Genomic DNA, 26,740 nt, shown 5'->3' with positions numbered 1-26,740 from the left:
AGAATTTTAGAGGATTTGGCTGATGTGAAGCCTTGGAGAGGTAAACATTAAATCACATCAAACTTTTTCTAGATTCCAAAACATGAAACCTTTTGGAAGTAACTTTTGGTGGTCTAGTGAGATTTAAATTGAGCTCCTTGGCTTAAAAGTAAAGTTATATGTTTGGTGCAAACTAAATACAGTGCACAGTGATCGAAGCATCTCGGCCTGAGGTTCAGCAGGAGAAACTGAAAAGCTTGCTACCATCAAAGCAACGCAGATCGAACCACTGGCTATGTAATGTAATTTTTTGGCACAGGGTTTTAGAAGACAGTGGGCCTTTTTCATAAATAATTTCACACAATTTGCATATTTATGTGCCCAGATAAAAATCTCCTTAAAAAAATTCCTCCAGATTCACAACAGGTGCGTACGCATTTGTTCTTATCCTAGCTCCAGCGTTGGTGCGTCTTGATGAATCTTGAGGAAGTGCATGCCTGCAGCTAGTAATTTGCATTGAACATGCCAAAAAAGGGCCGTAAGACATATGCTTCATGCATTTTATTTTTCTCTTAAATAATTATAATTTAATGTTCCTGCCATCCTTGAAATGAAAAAAAGTTTTAAAGTATTCTGTTTCAGTTCTTTCTTTCCATTTCTCCTGGTTGTGCTCTCACAGTTATTGTGTGCATGAATGCTGAAGCCTAACATTTATTTTAATTATTCTATAAAGAGACAAACAGTACCACATTAAAACAACAGACTGTGTTACTGGTTCCAGCGAGTGTGCATATGAGGTTTAGAGTGAAGGTCTCCATTGTCCTGAAAATCTGATTCAGTAATTAAAATACTTGCCTCATTCCCTGTTTTTTGTGAACATTTAAGCCACTTGTTTTCATATTGTGTGGGTGGTCTTTGTACATTTAACACTTGAGGTTAAACCAATAAGAACATTGACCATTCTCACTGTCACTTTAAAAAGACCTCCAACATATAATAGGAAAATCGAAGAAAATGATCTGTCATCGAGAGGAAATGGCTCTGTTCCCATATCCCCTACAGCAATAAATATGATGAACATTAATCTCAAAACTAGCCATCATTAAAATAATTTTAATACGTTAAACCTAACAGAAATTAAATATGTTCAGATTCAGTGTATAAGTTTCCCCTATGTTATGTATGTTATTTTTGTAAAAACAGATATGTTATTAATCATCTGAAGAGCATAGGCCTGTTAAGTAAACCACTGAATTCTTTAACAAGCAAAGGACAAACAGACATTAATCTTCACATAAGGTGCTCTGTATGGTATATAAATTGGAGTTATATGGTGGCCAAGTAAAACACAGGTTTCAGGTTGCAAAGAGTTTTGTTGATCCGAATGAAATACTACTGTACTGCATACTGGGTGTATGTTGCATTCTGCCTACTAGTATGTGAAACATTATACAGTATGGATTAAAAATGCTGCAAATTGTATATAGCTACATTGTTGTCTTGATACATATACCACACAAAACTACTTAAGTAGTGAAGAGTCCAAAATTCCACCTTTTTAATTTTGTTAGAGCACCATTTAGTGGATGAAGTGAATATGGCATATTGCAATAAACCACAAGAGGGTGAAATATAAAATATCTACACACTGGAAAACAACTCAAAACTGCCCAAACTGTAGGAATACCATATATAGTTTTTCTTTGCCAAATAATGTAAGTTTATTACGCTACATAGCATACATCCATGATTTTTACATCCATTCAAGTAAGCATAATGTAAAATTAGCTGATATGGTCCCTCAAAAAACAGAGGATAACACTATGTTAGCACCATTGACAGACAACAAATTAAAGACATTCCACATTGAAAAACATAGAAATTGTGAAATAGCATCTGAAATCCCTGTCTTAAAATAAGTTATTTAATGCTTGCATGATGAAATACTATATGAATACACTGTATGAATAATTGGAAAGGATCAGACTGCTTGTGTCAGCTTCAATAGAGTTAGCATAAATAATTCATAATGATTGTCTACTGTCAGTCCATTCAAAATAACAACAAGGACATGGTGGGGAAAAATCCAAAACAAAACTAATATTAGAGTATGCACAGGTTCACCTGCTCCTAGAATGTCAGTGTTTATGAACCGCTTATCTGAACTAGTAGACTTAAGGTTACTGGCAATATTCAAAGTTTTCTTACACTGCAATTCATCACATAACAACATATTTCTGAAAATACTTTTGAAATTGGACATTGATAGAAAATATTGTAAGGCTCATTATATTTTTCTAATGCATCAGTTGTTTCCACTACAAACCCATAAGGTACTTAAATAATAACCAATAATATCTATAAGCAGAAGTCATCAGCTTTGTTTTCGAAATGCCAAAGTATATAGCTGAAATGCATGACACTAAAAAAGGAAATGGTCTCTCTTCAGGCTTTATTTTTTTTTGTAGATTTGTGTAATACTCTTTTAGAAGACTCATCTGAGGAAAGTCCTCTTATCTTATCAAAATGCTTACAAAAAGACCTAAACCACAAGTCCTGTCAAGATAAAAAATAAAGTAAAAAGTGCACCATAGTTTCTTTCATGTCTGAAGAGAGCTCACTTGAGAGTCATCCACAGTTTCATCTTCAACACCAGCAGCAAACAGAGAAAGAATGAGGTTTTAGAATTGCTACTGGCTCAGCGGTGAGAGGGAAATTCAGTCTGTAAATCTCAGTCAAAGAGCAGATTTCAGAATCAGTTCCTGTCTCAAATCCGAGTTCTCAATTAAAAAAGTGATTTTTTTTTTTATTAAAAAAGTCTTGTAATACAGTAAAGGACTGTGCTGGCTATGTGGTGACACTGAGCATAGTTGAAAGAGTACCATGGAATTACTGCTGACAGCTGAAAGGTCCTCTAGAGAGGTGTAGTGGTTCAGGGCTCTTGATGATCTCACTGGTTGACCGCAGTTTCTGGATGTTCTTCAGCGCCTCTCTTTTACCTGTGGGTCACCTGGTTGTTGATCAGGCCAGGAAAGGTGTCTTCTGTCTCTGCACTAAAGGAGCCCCCTAAAAGAGATACAGAATCACAATGATGATTAATATACAGCTATACCAGGGTACTATACTATACAAACAATTTTATTATTTTACTTTAAACAATTTTGAAGGTGTTGCCAAGATTTTTAATGTTTTCAAACGAAATCTCTAAGGTTGCATTTATTTTATCAAAAATACAGTAAAACCAGTAATGTTGTGAAGTATTATTACAATTCAAAATGCATTTTAAAACATAATTCCTGTGATAGCCATTACTTCTGACTATTTCCTCGTCTAAATACTGTAAAGCTGTATGTAAAGCCACCCAGCTTGATATCAAGCTTATGTAAAGCTGCTTTGACACAATTTGCATTGTTAAAAGCGCTATGCTTTTAATAGTGACTTGACTTGACTTTTCTTCAGTGTCACATGATCCAAAGATGATTGATTTCTTATTATCAACAATGTTAAAGACAGCTGTGCTGGTTATTATATTTTTGTGAAAACCAATATTTTCAGTATTCTTTGACAGGTGGAAAGTTCAACACAACAGAAATGATTTGAAATAATCTTTTCTGGCATTAATAAAGGTTTTGCGGTCACTCTTGATCAATTTAATGCATACATACAAGTATTTCTTAAAAAAAAAAAAAAAAAAAAAACTCCCAAAATATTTAAACGGTAATGGACATTTTACATTTACATTTCAAATAAAACAAAAATAATAGAAGTATCAAATAATACAATTTGTATAGTAAAATGTTTAAAATAGTATTTAAACACTTTCTGGTAGTTAAACCTTACAGGAAATATTCATAGTTAAGATGAGGGGACTAGTCACGTTGAAAATTAATCCTGCATGTCGAAAAAGTAATTTTCATAAATGTTTATTTACCTATATGGCAATTATACATCCATATACGGTGACCATCATATCGACATCTGCATTTGACAATGTTATTGGTGTAATCCGACTCAGCAACCTCATAATTGGGGTTAATTATGATCTGTCAGAAAGAGTGAATACAGTTAGTAAAAACAATTAATCACAATGTCCATTTCCAAGAACCAGGGTAATATGATTCAAAAGAATTTCTTTAGTACTAAAATTACTACTACTTTAAAAATGTCATTATTACCTGGAATATGTAGTCTCCCGGGCTAACATCTGTAATGTCCACCCACTGGCAGTCAATATCATGTCTGTATGTATCCCAGCAGCCCACTGTGATCCCCTGCTCCCCAAAGTTTGCACACTCGTACCTCTTTTCAATTCCTAATAAAATTAACAATACAAAGGGCATATCATCACACTACTGTAATGTAATACCAATTAAATTTCAATACCAAAAATACACAGTATAAGTGAGGTGGAATTATTTTCAGTTGAACTACAAAAACAGCCACATTCTTTCATACCTTCATCACATTCCGAGTCCTCCAGACAAAAGCTTGCTTTGTGTCCCTCTGCCACCTTGGTGCCATTGTTGCTAAGTAGGTCATAGTGGGTGAATACTTCCATGCTATGATAGTGCCTGTAACAGAAAAGAAAAATTAACTACAAGTAAAATATACACTACCATTATAAGTTTGAGATGGGTAACATTATTTTATTGAATGAACTCTTTATGCTCACAAAGGCTGTGTTTATTTGATCAAAAATGCAGTTAAAAAGTAATACTGTTTTACTGTTGTAATTTAAAATGTAATTTATTTCTGTGATGCTGAATTTTCAGCAGCCTGAATTTACTCTAGTCTTCAATGCCACATGATGCTTTATAAATCATATTAATATGATTTCAGTTATAAGTTATTCGACCCTCACCTGTGGCAGTCATGCCAAACCCAGGTCTCTCTGGAGGCTTTGGGTCTGAAGTCAGACTGACCATTGTTGTGGATCTGGGAAGAGAACCGGAGGAGCCGGCGATATTTGTTGGCTGGGGTGGAACTGAAAGTGGAGCCCAGGCAGTTCTCCTCATAGGCGCACTGTAATATGAACATAGGACGGTCCTCTAAGTATGTGGTCTGCTCCACCACCTGAGGGTTGAGCACTAGATCTGGGGCAGCTGCAGGGAACATAAAAAAACACTTAGCTGAAGTTTTAAAACAGATGTTGAACACTGCCAGTGCTTTTTTAGAGATTGGTTTACACATGTTTCTTCATAGTTTTTAACTCCATATTATCTGAAAGAGATGGGTTTTAAACAAATATTACACCACAAGCTACATGACTTATTGTCCTTTAATTACTTATTGTCCTTTATTAATTCTGAGATTAAAAAATCAATTTTTTTCAGAAGTATCCTGGCCAAGATGAGCAGCCACAGACATCCCATTAACGAAACAATTAAATTCAGTTCACATTTATTTGTAGTGCTTTTCACGCTACAAAGCAGTTTGACAGAAAATGAAAGTTTCTACATTACATTTAGGAGTAGTTTCAACAACACAATATACATATTTAAAAGCATTTTGATTCTTCCTTTAACAGCTCAAAAATCAAAGATTTAAAAGTGGCCTACACATTGACTCCAAACTTTGCATCTTCAATCCATTTTGCAAAGTATTACTACCACATGGTGTGGTATACCAAAACATTTTTTTCACTAATTTAGACTTTGTACAAATGCTCAAAAGGATATTTATGATCTTTGAACATAATTCTGTGTGTAGTTTGTTAGTGTTAATAAATGCAAACATATAATAGGTTTGCATTTTATTTTTAAAGTGACCAGAAGAGGTCAGTGTTTCTCCAGAAACAAATAAGCTGTAGAATTATAGGTAACATTTTAGTAGGGAACGATTCTCGCTATAAGCTAGCTGCTTATTAGCATGCCTATTATTACTATATTGGCTGTTTATTAGTACATATTAAGCACATATTCTGCATTAAGATATTCTACATCCCTAATCCTACCCAATACGTAAACTTAACAACTATTAATAAGCAGCAAATTAGAAGTTTGTAGTTAATGGTTTTACTCTCACTCTCGAAGTCAAAAAATAAAAATGCATAAATATAAGAGTAACTGGATTTGAGTATTTGAATATGGTGAAATCATCTTACTCTCAGAGCAGGAAACTCCAGCAGCAAAGCGTCCTCCACCTTTAGGGCAGCTGAGATATTCTCCATGGTGCAGACAGTGGGAGAGAGACATCTCTGTTCCTGCACACCTCACCCCACTCATTACCACTGAATCTGCATTTACTGCACCGGGCCAGTTCCATGACTCCTATACAAACACATAATTACACCTCAGTACAAGTCAATCATCCAATCCACAGGGGAAATTAAAGGAAGTGCAGATACACTGAATATAAAGACAGCATTTATCATTACACAATTACATTATTAAAGATGTAGCCAGTAATTTTTACTCATTCAAAAATATATGTGACCACAAAACCAGTCTTAAGTTAAAATTTTTCAAAATTGAGATTTATACATTATCTGAAAGCTGAATAAATAAGCTTTCCATTGTTGTATGGTTTGTTAGGATCGGACAATATTTGGCCGAGATACAACTATTTGAAAATCTGGAATCTGAGCGTGCAAAAAAAAAATTAAATATTGAGAAAATCGCCTTAAAGTTGTCCAAATAAAGTTCTTAGCAATGCATATTACTAATCAAAAATGAAGTTTTGATATATTTACGGTAAATTTACTAAATATCTTCATGGAACATGATCTTTACTTAATATCTTAATGATTTTTGGCATAAAAGAAAAATCTATAATTTTGACCCATTCAATATATTTTTGGCTATTGCTACAAATATACCCCAGCGACTTAAGACTGGTTTTGTGGTCCAGGGTCACATATGTTTAAAACATATTCATTTTTAAACATTAAAGCACTTTTGAAAATATATATATTCACGAGTAGATTCATATGACTCTATATGGTAAAAATTTGACTCATAGCCCAGTAAAGGCTGTTTTATTTTACATAGAGTGAGCAGACGTGAGATGTATGTAACTCTTAAGACATATATAATATATCTCAGTACAGTGTAGCTATTGTTAACTAAATCTAAAATTACAACTACTAAAAATTGTCTTCATTGACTGAAATAAGAAATCTAAAATATAAATATCATACGAAAAACTTAAACTTTGAAAACTGAAAAAAAAAAAAAAAAAAAAAAAATGTATATAAAGGTTGTCTTGGCAGCTAACTGAAATAAATAGCCTAATTTTAAGTTGAAGAAGTGGTACTAAAACTAAAACTGAAATTATAAAAAATGACAAAGGCACACAGCACAATTACAAAAAAATAAAATTTAAATGAAAACTTAAAAACTAAAAATGAAAGGTAATTCAAAATCAATACTCAGTAATTCATCTGTTATTGGTAATTTTTCATAAATTAAGCGGATTATGAATTGAGCATTATCCATTTTTTTTGTGAAACTACATTCATGTCACTAGGCGTCGTTATAAGACTGGCAAACAGAAGAAAAATGCATGCACTGAATGTACCCTTATGAAGGAACAGATGTTACGAGAAAAAGTCAACAGAGAAAGAGAAGTCACTAATAGTAAAACGGATAATAACCACAAGATGGCGCTATTGCATGTCACCCAATCAAAACCTGGGGACTTCTTTGTTCTAATGGAGAAAAGTGCTCAGCAGCCAGATCTATCTTAGCAAATCAGTGGAAAAATTAAAACGCTAAATAGTACCTATAGTATAGTTAAACTCAATATCCAGGGTGAAAAAATATTGTCTTTGATATTATACTTTACAGAAAGTAACTTACACTTTCAAGTTGTGAGGCTATCCGTTTCCTATCAAACTATTTAAAGTATTTTAATTATTTAAAATAAATCATGAATCACTCAACAACAGCAACAGTAAGATCTTCACAAGCAAACCTCTCCTTCTTTTTCCAACCCTGCGGCAGTCAACGATTTCGTTCTTGCTTATCATCAATTTAAGATCCATTTGATGAAGATATATAATTTCCTCTTGGAACAGAGAGTCTTTAACTCTCTTAAATGCTTCCCAGGTGTAACTGTTTATCTTTAACACTGTAAAACCAGAAGGGAGAAACGGTTTCTCTTGGCAACCGCAAACACAGACATCTATAACTGTCAGAAAGCATGTCTTTATAAGGTTAATCTGAGGAAAACAGACATGTCTTAAACAGCTGGTTATTCTACTAATTACCGTTATTCTCTATCAGAACCATCATTCTCACAAGCAGAAACACATCATACTCTTAACAGACTTCAGAGATACAAGTACATACAGAGATGCATTTCCTTGCAGTAACTCATTTGTCCCAGGCTGTAAAAAGAAAGAATTTCATCTTGGACGCAGTACAGTCAGTAGAGAGAGTTCACTGCTGGGAGAAACACTGAAAAACAGTTTCTTTATGGACATATTTGACAAACAGAATCAGGGGACATTCTTTAGAAGGCACACCAGTCGGCTCTGTTTACAAAATCCCATCTGTGAATTGACAGATTCGATGTCATTAGACTAGACAACGTGCCTGAGGAATGGAACGCTGCGATTTCTTATTTACAACCAGCAGGAACGGTTAATGGGCACAAAAGGAATCACGTTGACACAAGACGATCAATAAAGGCCTGAAACATTCCAGAACTGATATGATCTGGTTTTGATAAACCTACTAAGTAGAGATCTCTCAAGCTTTTGCTTATTCAGAAATCACAGTAGGGCGTCACTGAAAAACCTTCAACCCACACAGAGCTTTGATTTCACTAACAGCATTCTTCCACCATCCCCGCTTATAAAAAAGAGCTGAACAGTAGTGTGGAGTTGGAATACCTTGAAGGGCCAACATCCAATTTACTAAAATCAAGGGATGATCTGGTAAGAGGGATAGACATGCCTTACCGTAACCCAGGGTTAAACACAGTGTGACAATCCCCAACGTGAGACTCAAATGTCCATTTTTGATGAGGTTTTGAGAGTAAACATACCTGGAAAGCATGGCTTGCAAAGCCCAGGCCCAGCTGTCTGCAGACCACCATGGCCTCCATAGTGCCCCAGCCCTCACCGCACACAGTCCCCCACACCAGAGAACCGTTGCGCTCCATTAGAACCTCCACACGGCCTTCAAAGAGGTTACGACCTCCACTCAAACGCAGCTGCAATAATGAAGAGCACAGTGGCCATGTTATGCTATGACAGTAAAAATGCATTTCAATATTCAGTCATTTAAAGTTACCACAGACGCTGTTCTTACCCTCTGTTGGAAGCCCATGGCAGGAACATTGCACCTGACGCCTGCATCTTCCTCATGACTACAGCCTTCAGAATCTTTGTCCATATTGAAGGGGCACTCAGTGACAGACTTCTCAAAGCCAGAACATTTAACTTCATTCATATGTACAGGGCCCATTCCTGGAAAATACATGTTTTCATAGTCGTAAACACATATTTAGTCATAATAACTTCCTATAGCTCAAACAGTAAAACATGTTTAAAGGTATGACAAAAATCATAAAAACCTAAAACAAACATGAAACCATACAATTTGTCAAAACCAAACACTTTTATCTGACATAGCATGGTGGGACTACTACAAAATAATGTATTAATTAATGCATTAATGTATTAATTATTTAGGCCAGGGGTCTGAAAACGCATAAACATGCTAATCATAAATATAAATATAAAACATATTCATAACATATAAAGTCATCTATATATTTTCAATATCCATTTGTGTGAGAACGATAGTACACTTATAAATACAGGAATATGTTAATACAATACGGAATCATAAAATCAAAATTTTTCTGATTTTTTTTTTTTTTTTTTTACAAATAAGAGCTCATTGTACTATAAAAACATACTTTAAATTTCAGAACTCAAAATGACTCCAAAATGACTTGTTTTCTACTAATAGTAAAAACATGAAAGAGTTCCACAATGCTTGTTTCATATGCAAAACTTTTACCCAATCCTATAAAGTAGTTCATGAACTGGCTTTTAAATTGCTTACATTTATATTGTACTAAAGCTAAAAAAAGATGTAAATATTAGCTGAAAACATTATCTGTAATGTCAAAACTAAATAGTAAAGTCAAAACTGAAGAGTAGTTCTAATGCCACATAAAAAAAAATTATATGGAAAAATAATATAAGTGCACCTTGTCCAAGTTGACCTCCAGAAAGCGCCTCTTTGGCACTCCCAAATCCAAGCTCACGGCACACCACAGTAGCTGCTACGAGATTCCAGTTGTCATCACAGATCGTGCCCCATTCTCCATTTTTCAACACTTCCACACGCCCCTCTCCAACAACAGCACCACCTTTGAGACGCACCAGGGGTTGCTGTGACGAAAAAGGAGAATGATTCCTCTTAGCAGAAGAGCTGAAATTCTTTGGTTATAACTAATTTAAGAAAGTTCATATTTGAGAAGTTTTCCAGAAATTCAGGCAACTCTTATGGCAGATGTGCATGACAAACCTCAAGACATCACAAGCCTAACATCATTATAAAACATTACAAAAGTTGATAAATCCATTTCCGTCCCGCAAAACAGTTGGACTTGTTAATATTTTTGTGGAAACCATGCTACACTGTTTTCAGGATTCTTTGATAAATTGAAAGTAAAAAAAATAAATAAAAATAATTTATTTTAAATAGATTTTTTTGAAACATTATAATAGTCATGTAATACTTCATCTTTAAATGGATTGTTCACCCAAAAATGAAAATTCTGTCATTAATTACTCACCCGCATGTCGTTCCAAACCCATGAGACCTTTGGTCATCTTCAGAACACAAGTTAAGATATTTTTGATGAACTATTTTAACAATGTTTTTACTATGTTTCTGGGTCTGGGAACATTTCAGTTGCATTGCTGTCTATGCAGAAAGCTCTCAGATTATATAAATAATATCTTAATTTGTGTTGTGAAGATAAACAAATGTCTTATGGGTTTGGAACAGCACGAGGATGAGAAATTAATGACATAATTTTCATTTTTTGTGTGAAGTATCCCTTTAACCATAAAATGAATGTGTATATATTCTGCAGGAATTCTTTCAGGAATACACAACAAACGCTTAAATAGTGCAGATCTGCATCATGCTAATGAACTCACTGACCTCGCTGAATGGTATGTAATGGGCAAGCTTCCACATGGACAACTTAAACGTATAATTTGGAAAGAGTGATGTCATTTTCGGCTAAAATGTCTGTCATCACAGTGCTTTAGAGATACAAAAATATCCCCATCTTCGCTCTCTAACATTAATATTCATATAATCACAGTTTTCAGCATCCTAAAGTATTGGACTCGAAAACTACCACTTTTGCCATATAAACATCTTTAAATAAGTAAGAAACGATTCATTTTAAAGTAACCCCTTTGTCTCTAGATCAAGATTTACTATCACTGTGTTGATAAATTGTGCTGAGCTCTGTTCCATACTTAATAGTCTCCTTAAAGGTGAGAGTCAGAAGTTCAGCGCAAAGCAATATCTCATGTGGACATGTGGCTTCTTGTATTTTTGGAAGAAATGCATAATTTGGCCTCACCTCCTGTCTGAAGGCCTTCCTGTATCCTGCCATGGGAGTCGGGGCGAAAGCTCTGCCAGGGACACAGCTGACTACCACAGGAGTGCCCTGCTCACACGTGCTATTGTCTTTGATGGCGAGCGTGTGGCCCAGCTTACAGCTAGACAAATGAGCTTCATTTCCGGTGCAATTTATAGCGTAATCCCAGTATGTTGGCTTTCTCCGGCGGGCAAACATCCTGAGAAATAAAGCAAAGGGAATTTAAGAATTAAACTGAACAAACATAACTCACACAAAACCCATGTATAGGGCCAAGTGGAAGATTCTAGTCATACTATGGCTAGTAAATGATTCATCACTGCATTGAAGATTTGATTGAATTATAAAAAAGATGAAGTGCTGCTGAAGTGACGTCATATATTCCTGCAGGAAAAATGGTGCACATCCTACAAACAGAATATTTAACAAGCTTCATGTGAAGTGCCATGATGACACTTCGCTGTTAGAAGTATATTGGCCGTCATTCACAAAAAATATACAATCCACATTTGTTTTTTTGGTTAGACTCTGAGGGAGAGAACATTTCACACTGGAATTGCTCCAAAGTCTGTTTCAGATCCCTACTGCAAAACTATTGTGAAAACAAATGTGGACACAAACACACACAAAGGCTTTGGTGCACACAGAAGAAATGCTAGACGTAGCATTTAACTCACAGATTTAATCTAAAGACGGAAAATAAAAATGTTTTGTTACAAAAGCCGGAAAATGTAACCGGGTAGTTAATTTATATTGTTTGCGAGAACAGCTGTAGGGAAAGCTTTTGTACTTCCACGCCAGTTCTTTATCATCTGAGAACATCATCTGGTTGTTCCAGCCAGGGTAAGAGCCGTATTATTTACAGAAGCCATTCATGCACGGTCCTCTGAAAGGATTGTCCAAGTTTTCTTATGAAGCACAGTTTAAAGCCACAGAGCAGACAGAGGTAGCTGAAAAGAAGCTCTTTTTGGCTCCACACTGAAAAAAACCCTCCAAAAAACTACAGCCTTTGGCTACGTACCCCCCCCCCCCCCCCCCCAACATCAGGCACCGATTTACAAAAACAGACAGCGCCTGCACATTTCATAAGGCACACCATGTGCGGGGAAGCACGTAGCTTAGCCGAAGAGATCATATAACCAACAGTAAAGCTTTAATTTCCATTGTGCCTATGTGTTTTCTCATTTAGCAGATTAATTACTAACTAGGCATTTTAGTGCTGATTTCCATATTTTTCAAAGTTACGGAAGTGCTCATGAAGATTTATGCAACTCTTGAGTCATATTTTACGAACACAGTATGATATGTAATAGCTTAGCAGAAAGTTTAAGTTTTGAGTTGCTCCTATTTTCTTAGGAGCGCTGATTCATCTGCAAGGAAAGTTTTAAAAAACTCACAAGAAACATCCTTCATGATGTGATTCAAATAAGGTTCATTTGCTTGAGAGGCAACCAGTGGTTTCTCTGACCAGTGCTGATGGAAAAGCAGCATGTCTATTTTTGTTATTTCCAAAGGAGGATATTTTGATTTCAGGCTTCCTGCCAGCATGCAGCTAACAGATTAAGATTTATGTCTGTCGAACAAAAAAAAAAAAGTGTCGAAAGTGTCAAGCTGTTTACGGTATGACAGCAAATTAGATAAAGGATGTTTTATTTCAGTTTTTTAAATAAATGAAAATGTTTAATGTGAGAATAAATTGGAAATGCTGAAATGTTAAAGCCTTTATGTACAATGCATTATAAAGGGTCATTAAAAGGTATACTGCATTATAATTATTCATAATGTGCATTGTAATGCATTATATCTTGTCATAAATAATTATAACTGAATTTAACCCTAAAAGGGGCGACATATCCTAGGGGATACAAACATTTGAGAAGCTGTGGGGAGAAGCAGTGGAAGTGTAGATCTTACTTCTTGGTTTCATTTTGAAAGGGTGTTTGTTGTAAATATTTAGATAAGGTGACTTGTTTCTACATTCTTTGTTTAGCTCACAGGAAGCATTTAAAACTGCATGGCCGCCTGTAGTGGGAAATCTATTCACCCTCCGATCAAAGTTGATCTAGTTCACATATTTACACATGTTGGAGGGGACTTACCTGTTGAAAAAGTTGTTGTTCAGCATTAGCTTATTAGATTTACATTGAAATTTTATGAATGAAATGCTTACATGTTTTGGCATCTGTCTCTAAATGTTTGTATCTCAGGGGATAAATCGTCAAGATATAAATCAAGATATAAAAACACAGTATATAGACTGATTTTGTGGCTTGTGGTTTAGAAAATCAAATCTTTTTGTAATCTTGACAAAATATATATATCGTTGGAAAGGTCTGGTATAGAAGTGATTTCTAACAGAAAACTGCATTAAAAAAAACAATAGAGTTCGGGTGTCAAACTTGGAACATAACTTGGTAAAACACATAGCTTTGATTTTATAGAAATTTTAGAGTGCAACATATATTTTTTAAATATTTATTTTATATAAAATATAAATATTAGTATACTACATTATCTTTACTTTAAACTTTTGTAACCTTTTGTCCTCTTTTAATATATATTTATTTATTTTTTAAATGCTTTCACTTCAGCAATAATCTGCTGTGTCTTCTTTAAAAAGAGACCAAAGACCAAAATAGGTCTGTATTCCAAAGCGTTCAGGAATTACAACCAATGTTGTAACAAACATTGATAAACAAGTTTTCTGTTTTCAATGAATTTATACCCCCAAGGGGCAACGTATCCTGGGGGATACAAACACTAAAATCAAAAATAGGAGTCAAGTTTTGAAAAAAATCATGAAATTGTATTATTTGAGTCCCAATGAGATGGAAAATTTTATTTAATTTTCTGATGTCTCTTTATGGTTTTGGCCTTCTTAGGGTTAAATCGAATTTAACTGATTAACTTAATTTATTTTAGCGCTGCGTTTGACACTATAACATTTGACCACAACATTCTTTTGAGTAGACTAGAAAATTATGTTGGCATTAGAGGAAGTGTATATATATTTATTAATATATATTTATATAGTGTATTAATATATATTTCAACGAAAGTTGTTTTGTCGTTATCACGACTTAATTTTCTCTGTGTATTCGGCATGAGAAAATACTATAGAAGCAGCATCATCGCAGCATCATGGATGATCGTATTCGCTTTTACTTTGATCAGGGACTCACTCAAACTGAAATAGCTCTGTGTCTGTCAGTGATTGACGACTTACACATAAGTGTTCGACACTTGAGAAGGAGGCTGTCGGGTCTGCAACTTTATCGGCGAAGACAATATAGCGACCCTGATTTTCTCACGATAGCTACAATTACGTTGTGAGAAAACGGTTTTTACGTTGAGATCACGAGAAAATTAACTCGTGATAACGACAAAACAACTTTCGTTATGTCGAGATCACGAGAAAATTAAGTCGTGATAACGACAAAACAACTTTCGTTATGTCGAGATCACGAGAAAATTAAGTCGTGATAACGACAAAACAACTTTCGTTATGTCGAGATCACAAGAAAACAAGACAGAAAAATTTTAATAATGCATGGCTGCTTAGAACTTCCGTATGTTGATGATACTCAGCTCTATATGTCTTTGCGGCCTGATAAAACATACCAATTTGCAAAACTAATGAAATGCATAGTTGATATAAAACTGGATGACTAGTAATTTCTTACTGTTAAATTCTGAAAAAAAAAAACAGGTGTTAATTATAGGACCAAAAAACTGCATGTAATAACCTACAACACTGTCTAATAATTGATGGCAGCTCTGTCAATTCTTCATCATCAGTTAGGAACCTAGGAGCTATTTGACAGCAATCTTTCCTTCGAAAGCCACATTTCTAGCATTTGTAAAACCGCATTTTTCCATCTCAAAAATATATCTAAATTACAACCTGTGCTCTCAATGGCAAATGCAGAAACGCTAATTCATGCGTTCATGACCACAAGGTTAGATTATTGTAATGCTCTTTTGGGTGGTTGCTCTGCGCGCTTAATAAACAAACTCCAGCTGGTTTAATATGCAGCAGCTAGAGTTCTTACTAGAACCAAGAAGTATGACCTTATTAGCCGGGTTCTGTCAACAAAATCTTGCTAATTACCTATAAAGCATTATAGTCCTTCACATCCCCTACGATCTCAAAACTCTGGCCATTTGATAATACCTAATATAAAAATCAAGATTCTTTTCCTATTTAGCTCCCAAACTCTGGAACAATCTCTTTAACCTGGCTTACACGTAACACACTAACACATCTCTATAATTTAAATACATTAAAAAATTGTTAGGCTGCATTAATTAGGTCAACAGGAACCGGGAACACTTTCCATAACACTCAATGTACTTGTTACATCGTTAGAATAATGGCATCTATACTAATATTAGTCTGTTTCTTTCTTATTCCGAGGTCACCGTAGCCACCAAATCCAGACTGTATCCAGATCAAATGGTCACTGAAGCCACCCGGATGCTGTCCGTATCCAGACCAGATGGTGAATCAGCGCCACCAACAGATGACCTCGACAGCCCTGAATGTCAGCAGAGACCATGTTGACTAGATGAGCCCCAGAGACAGATACCCTCCGAAGACCTCGTCACCTAGACGGCCATCGGGACAAGACCACGGGAACCAGATGAGTCCTATGCACAATCTGACTTTGTTGCAGCCTAGAATTAAACTGCTGGTTTCGTCTGGCCAGAGGAGAATGGCACACTATTTCGACACACTATTTCCCCGCTTAATACTGTAAAGCTGCTTTGACACAATCTGTATTGTAAAAACCGCTATATAAATAATGGTGACTTGACTTAAAATGCATAGTGTAACAATGCATTGATAAGTGTTATAATGTGTCTGTATATGTAATGTTATAATGTGTTTTCATACATTTTACGAAATTTGTATATGTTTCATATGTCAGCTCACAAAGCCCCTGCAGTATCTTTAAGCACCCCCAGGGGTCCCTGGATCTATAAAAGATGTGCACTGTGTTTCCATTTAGCTGTTGTGGGAGTTGAAAGGAGTACACTATTTATAACCACAAAAGGAGTACCTCCATTAAAAATCTTACAAATCTAAATTTCTCTCAGGTCACCAAAGAAAAAAATCTATATACTAAAGGAATATTTGCACAAAACACATCACAACTGAAGGGAAACTGAGAACTCACTTGTACACACGGGTGTTGTATCTCTTGTCTCCAGGAAAGCCGAACATGCCACAGATAACCCTGCTGTTCATGTGAGTCCACTCATCATCACAAATCTGCTTCCACTTGCCTCCATCTTTCACCTCCACATAACCCTCTGTCACTGGGATGCGCTTACGATACGATGACAGGATGGGGCGTATACGAACATCCTCCACCTGAATGTTCAGACTCTAAGGGGGCGAAAGAAAACAAGTACTGTTAATGCAAAACTAAAGTTAATTTATGATATATAATGATTCTTGTATTAGCAATAAAACGCTTAACTGGACACTTTAACCACAGCTACTATAAAACTAAACCGGTTTTACAGTTCTTCACTTCATTATAAACATCCTATCAGCAGGACTTGTTGACCTGCTCCACCTGTGAAAAAAACTTCCAGCTGTGTTTACCCTTAAGCCAACTACAATTCACATCTGTAACCAGACTGTAAAAATGCATTTAATGGGTTCTGACGTCTATATTAGATGGATAAAAAGGCAAAGAAGAGGTTACTGCTTTCAAGCTCACATCAAATAATCCCAGACACCTTGATAATCAGGCAAAGGTGTGTGGTTGAAATTCTTTCCCCAAATTTACTGGAGAGTCTGGAAAATCGAAGCACATGGAGAACATCTTATGCAACACTGAACAGCAGACAGTTCTTTATCATATGACATTAGATTCGTATAATAGCATCTAAATGCACGTCATTCCAATTATTTATTTATCATTAACTATATGGACTAACAGCAAATTCTTCCAGGGTGTATCTAGGCCTACATGAGGCTAAATCATTTCAGTAGACTCTAAGACTACATAGAGCTTTAGCAGTAGATTCCTATGTAATGAGACCATGTGGGTTGAGTTGTGAAAGACTGTATGAGATGCTGAGCTCAGCAAATATAGTGGCCTAAACATTCCATTGCCCTCTGTTCCTTATGATGTAGAAAAATAGTCTTCAACAGGGGAGGTTCATATTTGTGAAATACGTGTAAAATTGTGTTAAATACACTACCGTTCAAATGTTTGGGGTCTGTAAGATTTTTGTTTTAAAGATATATTTTAATACTTTTATTCAGCAAGTATCCATTAAGTTGACAGTAAAGTCGTTTTAAATGTTACAAAACATTTCTATTTCAAATAAATGCTGCTCTTTTGAACTTTCTATTCCTCAAAGTATGCTGAAAAAATTATTTCCAAAAATTATTGTTTCCACCAAAATATTAAGCAAACTGTTTTCAACATTGATAAATGTCTTAAGCATCACTTTCAGCATATTAGAATGATTTCTGAAGGATCATGTGACACTGAAGACTGGAGTAATGATGCAGAAAATTCAGACTTTCACCATCACAGGAATAAATTACATTAAAATATATTAAAAAATAGAAAACAGTTATATTCAATTGTAATAATATTTCACAATATTACAGTTTTTACTTACAAAAAGAGACTTTTGTTAACATAATCATCATCAACAACAACAAATTCACACCGACCCCAAAATTCACACAAACCCCAAACCTTCAAATGTCTTTTGAATTGATTTATTATGATTAAGATGCTAAAATTGTCTTTCATTGTGATTTGATCAGCAAGTTCAAAGACTAGTGCACATATCCGAGCTACATGGGGTTTCAATTGACTCTTTTCTAAACAGGCAATGTGGATGGTTTCAAAACAGGATGGGGGAAAAAAAACACCTGATGTGTGATTTATTAGCACAAAAGAGGAAGAAAAAGATTTCCTAAACACAGCAGCTGGGATATCGATTTGTAAGGGCTTGTCCTTCTGTGGATGTAAGTAAGCATCTCAGGAGGCTAGTCTGTCTTTCAAAAAGAAAAAAGAGAACCCTCCTACTGCTCATACAGGAGAAGGAGTCAGAGGCACAAGTGGTGAACTGACAGGCGTTCTTCCACTGGCCAGAAGACAGATTGTGAAAAGGAAAATGTCACACAGCCCACATTGCTTTCCCTTTAAACAAGAAGAAGAGTGAGAGAGCATGTTCTCTGCAACTAAACAGAATACAAATAACATAAATCTATTCCACAATTGTCATTCAAAAAGCTACAAAAATGTAAAACTTTAACATATACATAAACTTGCAGTGATGATTTTATTATACATGATTTAACTTTACTGAAAAATCCATAAAAGCAGTACAAATGGTAGGTTATTATCACAATCTAAATGGATGAAATGAAAACAATGGTGCTGTTGTAAAAAAAAAAAAAAAAACGTCACATTCATCTTTCTGTATACTGAACATGGTGTCCTGTCTTGGAAACTCTATGGCGATTTCTGTTGTTAAGTAGATGGCAATTATTTGTTTGGTTTTTTCAACTCTTTGCAAAGACATGTTAAAGAATGCCTCCTCTGCAGATGGAGCCCATTTCCTATAAGCAGTTTCCCTCCCCCAACTTAGAACAGAACAGTGCATTAACAAAATACTTTTACATAAACTTGCCTGTTACTGAGCTTTTCAAAACAGGGTAGACAACACTTGCACTTTGCTGGACAACTGCCCTGGCCTGTCTTGTTAGACAGACTGAGAGCCAAAGCACAAGTGATGATTATCTGTTTCCTAAAATAACAAGATTAAAGTGGCATGGTCCATTCCACTGACCTGGTGCCCATGTTTAATTGGCTTTTTATTCTTTTACTGACTGTAACTCTGTGAGCAGTTCAGTCTGACCTATAACAGTCTCCTACAAGAACTTAGAGGAAAAAACAACATTGAACATTGGTGTCGGTTTTCAAGGAAAACTTTTACATATACAGAAATCTTGTAATCCTCAGGAATGTAAAAAATGTGTTTTTCCACTTGGGTCAAAAGCAAAATGTACTACAAAAACCACAAGCAATAGTTGCACACTATACTGAATGTAAGATGACAAAGTACTGAAGGCTAGGCTTAAAACTGAAAGAACAACTCTTCCCACTGTAAATAACTTTGGGTGTGGTTTAATTTTCAATTTCAGAGATTACGCTTGCTACGTAGAGATAAACATCCTGCTTAATAGCGAGTGTCATTCCACTAAAGTGTGTAAATTGAAGGGGAGGAGAGCCAGATAAATAAACACAATGAAAATTGACATAAAGAGACAGAGAAAGCAACTATTTATGATAGCAATGAAACTGCTAACTGAGCAAATGACAGATCATTGAAATGTAGTCTTTTTTAAGCAATATTACAGGTTTTTATTCAATGTGACACCCATCAAGCATTTTTGGCATGCTGTTCATTATCTCAAATGTAATTTTGACTCCTTTAGCCAAATCTTTTAACCAAGAATATTACATTATTCTCTACCTACCCAAAGATAAGGAATGGCATAGTCAGATTTTGACGTGCAGGAAATGAATAGGGAATATACTGCATAACATTTACATAATATACATGCTTATATAGACTCTCTAAGTATAGGTTTGGAAAAAAAGGGGGGATTCATGTAGAGTAAGAATAATTGTACATGCTGGGCCAGACTCCACAGATGAGGAACATATTAGTCACTAGAAAAATAATGGCTGAGTGTTTCCGAGCTGATCAGCAGCATCTGTCTGACATTAAGTGGTGGTGACCATTTTTATCTGCAGCTGTTGTAAAAGTTTTATCAAAACTTAAGGATTTCTAACACACATTTATGAAAAGCCTTACCTTAAAAATACTTTTATGTTGTAGTGTAGGCCTATCACAGTGAATGTGCACAAACTCCCTGTGACTGCAATCAAGGTATTGCATAACATGTTTCTGCATGGTGCAGGCTTTCAGCTGCTTCTGCATGTCCCATTCTCATGATAATGGTGGACAAGAGCATTGGTCCTGATTTATATCTATAAGGCTTGGACTGCCTGAACTGATCGCAATTAACAAAAATGAATTCATTTAGTTTTTACATATAGGTAAAGGGCGTCAACACATTCGCTAAAAAAATGATCACATATGTTTCTTTCCAAACAGGGAGAACATCCTGTTTATTCACAATAAAATTAGGTTGTAGAAAAATATTTACAGATTTGACCAGCCAATCCTCTAAGTCTTGCTGTAAACAAGTCATATAATGCAATGATTTACAGTATGTTCACGGGATCGCTGGATATTTGAGGCACATAAATATTAGCAGCGGTTTTTGGTTAGGTTCAGAAAAGTACATTGTATCTTTCATCAGGTTTTGGGTCTAAAACAACTTGACAACATAATTTGATCAATGCATCTGATAAAGTGGATCAGCATATTATTACATATACTGTAAAACATAATACACTTTTTATGATGACAGTTAGACCTGGAAAATGTAGTGTTCCCCCAAAGGCCTGTCTACATGTTCTTTTGCAGTCTCAAATTTGGACTCTCCTCCACCATTTCTCCACCACACTTATACATTACATCATTTTTCCCATTTTAACCCAAAGAAGGCCACAGTGGGCTGCCTATGAACATTCCCAGATGACTTGAATATGGCCGGCATTATGGTAAACCTCCCTGTGATTTAACTGCCTTAATGTGGAGCCCGTGCAGGCTATCAGTATATGGAAAAGCTGACTCTGGCTTTCTCTCCAGGTTTCTCAGCTGGAGACAAAATAGCAGCTGATCTCAGATGTCTAGACCTCCCCCTAACCCCTGCTTGACTCATATATTCCCGATAATACTTTGAAATGAAATTCAGACACACTAGACATCTTTATAAAAACTGCATGTGTAAATATATTCAGACATTTTCTTGCTGCAAATTAGATTAGTGACGAATGCTCAGATGGGCATTCATTAAGGTTTCCATTTGGCTTTACACAGTGAATTACCATTAGAGTTTCTGAAATCATATTTGTCAACATCTTCTAGAGTCTGTGGCTGGAATTACACTTCTCTTTGTTTACAAGAGTGCCTATTATAAAATATTTCTCTGCATGCTTAATGCATTTTTTCACGATGACACTGCTGGCTCTGAGCAGCTTGTGCATGAAAAGAGACAGAGGATGGGGACAAATCCTGTTATTACTCTAACTGGGCACAGAAATATGATTTTAGATAAAGCCAAGTAGCATAAATCTGGGTAGCATAAAAACCGTGCCAAAAAGGCATTTGAACATTGTCCATTGGAGACATGCCTAGCAACCAAGCCACTTAGCTCTGGGTGTGAAAATATATGGAAAATAATGCATCGAGTGATTGGAAAAGTGATCAAAGGAAAAAAAAACAACAATAGTTTCAGAGGCGTCCCACACCAAGTTTCCTTTGCCTAGAAAACGATTTCTTGAGGGCCTGCAACAAAAACCTGCAATTGAGCCCTGATTGAAAACTTGACTGCCAATGAGACCCAGTTATAAATTATGAACCAAATCAAAAACACACATCATATTAATACATTTGTTGCTGCAATTTCAGAATATTATGATTTTTAGGCCTGCATCGATTCAGTCCTCCATGTATTCTTTAGCTTACAGAAACAAATTAATTTAAACCTTCAGGACTGAACACCGCACCTCATTTCACCATTTTACAGTGCATTTGTGAATCATAGGCTGCGTTGCACCTGGGAAAGATATCCAAGCATGCAGTTCAGCTGCAAAAGTCATTTTCACAAAAGAGTGACACTTAAATGGATATATAAAACATTACTCATAAAATGCTAAAACTGGTTGTGTTATGTTAACAAAGTAATATTTTGTCAAATTTTGCACAGATTCTCCTAACCACACACACACTTCAATAAGTGACATATTTTGGCCTCAAAATGAGTGAAAGTCACCAAAAGGCTTAGGGCACAATTAATTTTGTACCTACAATAATTGTAACATAATTGAAAAAATATTTATTTGTGTCTTTTGGAAGCTGCATTCAAAATTGATTTGCCTTAAAAAATTAATTAGGCATGATGCCTCTGAATAGTTTTAGACAATAACAGAAGAAACACATCTGCACTGAATTCACTTACATTGATGTTGTTGGTAAGGGTGTTAACAAACTTGAATCCTGGGATTCTCTTGTCGCTGCAAACCACCCCTACATCCTCTGTATGCTTACAGTCAGATACACCTATGCCATTAGACTCACACTGGGCCAAGCTCTTCTCATTCCCCGTGCAGTGGACATTGTCAAACCAGATACGGCCTAAAAACACAGAAAGTCAGTGCAAATATTCTAGAAGTCATCAATTCTCATTGGTGACATTCACTGTTTTGCTAATTCTTTCATAATTATTATGCATGCAGCTTGAGATATTTGTACAAAACTGGTCCATTTAAAACTATTTACTGAAGTCAAAAAAGGTGTCCATGGACACCTTGTACTAACCTGTACTATCAAAAGAATAGTTCACCCAAAAATGAAAATTTGCTAAAATGTACTCATTGTCAGGCCTTCCAAAATGTAGATGAGTTTGTTTCTTCATTGGAACAGATTTGAAAAAAATCTGTATTACGTTACTTGCTCACCAGTGGATCCTCTGCAGTGAATGGGTGCCATCAAAATAAGATTGAATTATTAATTCTGAATTATTGAGATGCTTTTATCAGTTATTTGGATTCTTGTTCTGATGACACCCATTCACGTTGTTGGTGAGAAAAAAGCTAAATTTTTCCAAATATTTTCTAAAGAAACAAACTTATCTACATCTTACATGGCTTGAGGGTGAGTACATTTTCATTATTTTCAACTATTTCTTTAACTGCAAATCATTTTAACTGTGAAGAAATGCATCAGTTTCAAAATATATCCTTCTGAACACTATCTTACCTTCTCCCTTCCCATATTTAGATGATGGAGACCAGGAGACTGCTTCAACATAACCCAGTTCTCTGCATATAACTTGGGCTGCGTGAATGGTGAAATCATCATCACACACAGTCCCCCACTCCCCTTCATAGAAGACCTCAACACGCCCTTCATTGTGCTTGCGTTTCTCTCCCGCCAGACGTATCTGTATCCTAGGTATATCTTTAGGAAGCTCTGGAGCAGTATAAAGCTCCTGTGCAGGGTCTGGGTAGCCCAGGAGGTAACCCAAGTGCTCATACTGTGCGTAACTGAATCTCCATACGCACAATAGTACAAATGACACAGACCAGAGGGCCAGCATAATGATAGAGGCTCAGGAGGTTTTTATGGCCTGCAAAAAAAAAAAAAAAAAGGAAGGAAGAAGTGAAAGTGAAGAAATGGATTTAATTTCTATTGTTATTATTTAAAAAGGCAGCACAGAAAAAACATTATTGACGCTAACAGACATAATTCATACGTTTTAAGATTTCCAGCTAGCCATTTATCTGTACTTTTTTAATCAAAAGCACTTTTATCAAAGTCATGAGCTCAAGGGGAATAGCATGGGAATTCTCATCCATCACCAAATCAGCCCACATCAAAGAGCGCAAGTGAGGACAAAGAGACTTGTTAAGTCCACACTGTGGCATGCTATTCATCTACATTAGCTATGAACTATGCAGAAAAATATAAAGTTCGCTTTGAATACCAAGGAGAAGAATCATGATCTTATCAGAAAATACAGTTTAATTGAGCATAGAAGTTTGACAGATGACACTTTGATTGGGATGTTAGATATTCTCTTTCAATAACACAAGAGGATGTACTGATGGAAGTATGGTAAGCATGAGTAGATGAGGTCATTGGTTTCCTGACTATGGGAAAATAAAAAGTATACACAGCAGAGTACAAAATTCAAATGGAAAATCTGGCATTTAAAATCTAATTTAAACAAAGAAATACACTAAATATTTTAAGATGTAAACTGATTAATAATTAGTTCTGCACTAGTTTTACATCTTATATCAAATAAGCAAATTTGTGACACTGTGAAGTCTTTCATACAAAAGGTAATTTTCAAATATATAAGATGGCTTATTAGGTTTTGCATGAACATGTGCAATGCTGTTTTTCCACTTCAGTTACCTTTAATTCTAATGCTGATTATATAATTTGACAATAAAAATTATCAAAATATTATTAAATTAAAAAAGCTAAATACATGGTAGGGCGTTCAGACATTTGAATTCCACTGTGCAGAAAAAAAATAAGTGATTAATAGAGTGAGTCTTCAAGACATCTTGGTTCTCCAGTACCCACTGGCATGTACTGTAAGTGTTGGTCTATCTTAAAGAAAGAAAGAAAGAAAAAAAAAACATGCTTCTAAGGGTTCCCTTAAGATTGCCACTCCAAGATAAAAGAGACACTTCTACAAAAGCATTTTTAAGACTTCCGCTCACTTTTTCTAACACATTCGAAAGTTACTGTCTAAAATACATCAAAATGGTGAAGCCTGTGACCTAAACTAAAACTAAATGTGTACACTAAATTACACAAGCATGAATAAATCTTTCAGAATCTTTTCAGGGTCTATTGTCCAAATGCATGTGGCAAACAGATATGGACTCCAGAAGTCCCAATGAATTAGCCAAATATCTTCTTCTCTACAGCAGCCTATGTGGCAGTTCTTTTAAAAACGTGCTTGGTCTAAAGTGAATTTACATAAAGCCCATCATACAGACCAAGAGGCTTGTTCAGAAGTGTATTTGGTATAAGTTTGTTTGCCAGGACAAGACCTATTGCTCTGAGCTATCTGCAGTTTTGGAACTGCCTTGCATTCCTGTCCTAAATACCTGGTTCTTGTATGTTAGTACTTTGCACTTCCAGACAAGTCACAATGAATAAGATTCTGACAGGATAGGGTTCACGTGTCAAGGGGTCACAGACAGTCTAATACTAGCCTGTTCTACCTGAACCAAAAGCAAAGGCACAGACCCACTTTTGCAGAGGCTGTAATGTTAATTAATAATGTGAACAGGCTGTTAAAACATTTGAGTAAAAATCTATACGTAAAAATATATCTTATAAAATCACACAAACACCTTGGCACAACATTTATCTCTCATTTAGTCATAAACAGATTGCATCCTATCCCACTGACTCAAGCATGACGTCATACATAACCATTGTTTTTTCTATCTTACAAGGAAACGTGCTGTATTGCAAAACCAGAATGTCAGGTAAAGCATTCTAAAGCGAAATATTCACTACAACTCTAATTATTATACTTTGAAATAAGCAAAAAAAAAAAAAAAAAATGCAATTACATCTTAAAAAAGGCAATGTAGACAATATAGCTTAAAATAGCAAAGCAGAGATAGTTAGCTTACTTTTGTTGCGAGTGCAAGTTTCACAGTAGAATAGTCCTCCGAATGTGAATTTTTGCTTCTCTCAGCTGTTGCACAACCCCTAAACTTTCACTGGTTGATCTCCTACAATTTCAGGAAAGTCGAAACAAAGTTACGCCTTGTTGAACTGCCCCCTCACGCCCACCACTGTGGGCTGGTGACCTCATGGACCTCCACATAACTGCAAGTTTTGAGGAAACAGACATTATGTACGTGCCTAAAAGAAGTCTGTTGTTTTAAAACAAAAATAATAATTGTGATGGATTAAATAATCTCCTAGCTCGACAAGAGCACTTTTGGTGACTTGTGGAGAGTTTTCTGGAGGAGGGGAGGCAAACTGAATTTCACAGGCTACTTCTGTAGGTTGGTGTTGTAGCTTAAGTATATTTAAAATGCATAAAAATCAGTTTTGGTGTATACAAACAATTTGGGTTGGGACGACTGTACTCCAGTAAGACACGTGTATTGTTAGTGAACCTCTTGAACAAATGCTTTTTTATGCGAACTTGTCAATGAATCATTTGAACCGGTTCACAAAACCGGACTAAATGATTTGTTTTGGATTCATGGCATGCATACTAGGCACTAGCATACTTTTCATCCATTCATTCGCTTGACCTAGCATGCATACTAGTCTTAATATTTTTGCTATAAATACACGCTCACGTACGAAACATATTTCAGCGAAGACATTTGGGCTAAATAAATTGTGCGCGATTTTTTATTGCCAATGCAAAATTATTTTAGGTTCTAAATATATTTTAAGAACTGAATCATCATCCGAATAAATAAGAGTTGTTCAGGGTGCACGCAAT

General features: G+C 35.5%; 1 protein-coding gene across 1 annotated transcript; it reads right to left on the bottom strand.

Annotated features, from left to right (window-relative positions):
• Positions 1–1,684: 1,684 nt before the first annotated feature.
• LOC306870569 (lysyl oxidase homolog 2B) lies at positions 1,685–26,010 on the bottom strand. The gene is made up of 14 exons (XM_079417929.1): positions 25,908–26,010; positions 23,500–23,869; positions 22,700–22,875; positions 16,743–16,954; positions 11,545–11,761; positions 10,147–10,330; positions 9,237–9,394; positions 8,971–9,138; positions 6,083–6,248; positions 4,841–5,081; positions 4,435–4,550; positions 4,155–4,291; positions 3,911–4,022; positions 1,685–3,045 (listed from the first exon to the last, which is right to left on the bottom strand). Exons 2-14 carry the CDS (start codon positions 23,837–23,839, stop codon positions 2,975–2,977), a joined length of 2,298 nt encoding a protein of 765 aa, XP_079274055.1. The 5' UTR covers positions 23,840–23,869; positions 25,908–26,010; the 3' UTR covers positions 1,685–2,974.
• Positions 26,011–26,740: the final 730 nt, after the last annotated feature.

Source organism: Barbus barbus, assembly GCF_936440315.1.
Source record: "Barbus barbus genome assembly, chromosome: 5".
NCBI lineage: Eukaryota > Metazoa > Chordata > Actinopteri > Cypriniformes > Cyprinidae > Barbus > Barbus barbus.
This window is presented reverse-complemented; position numbering and strand designations above follow the sequence as displayed.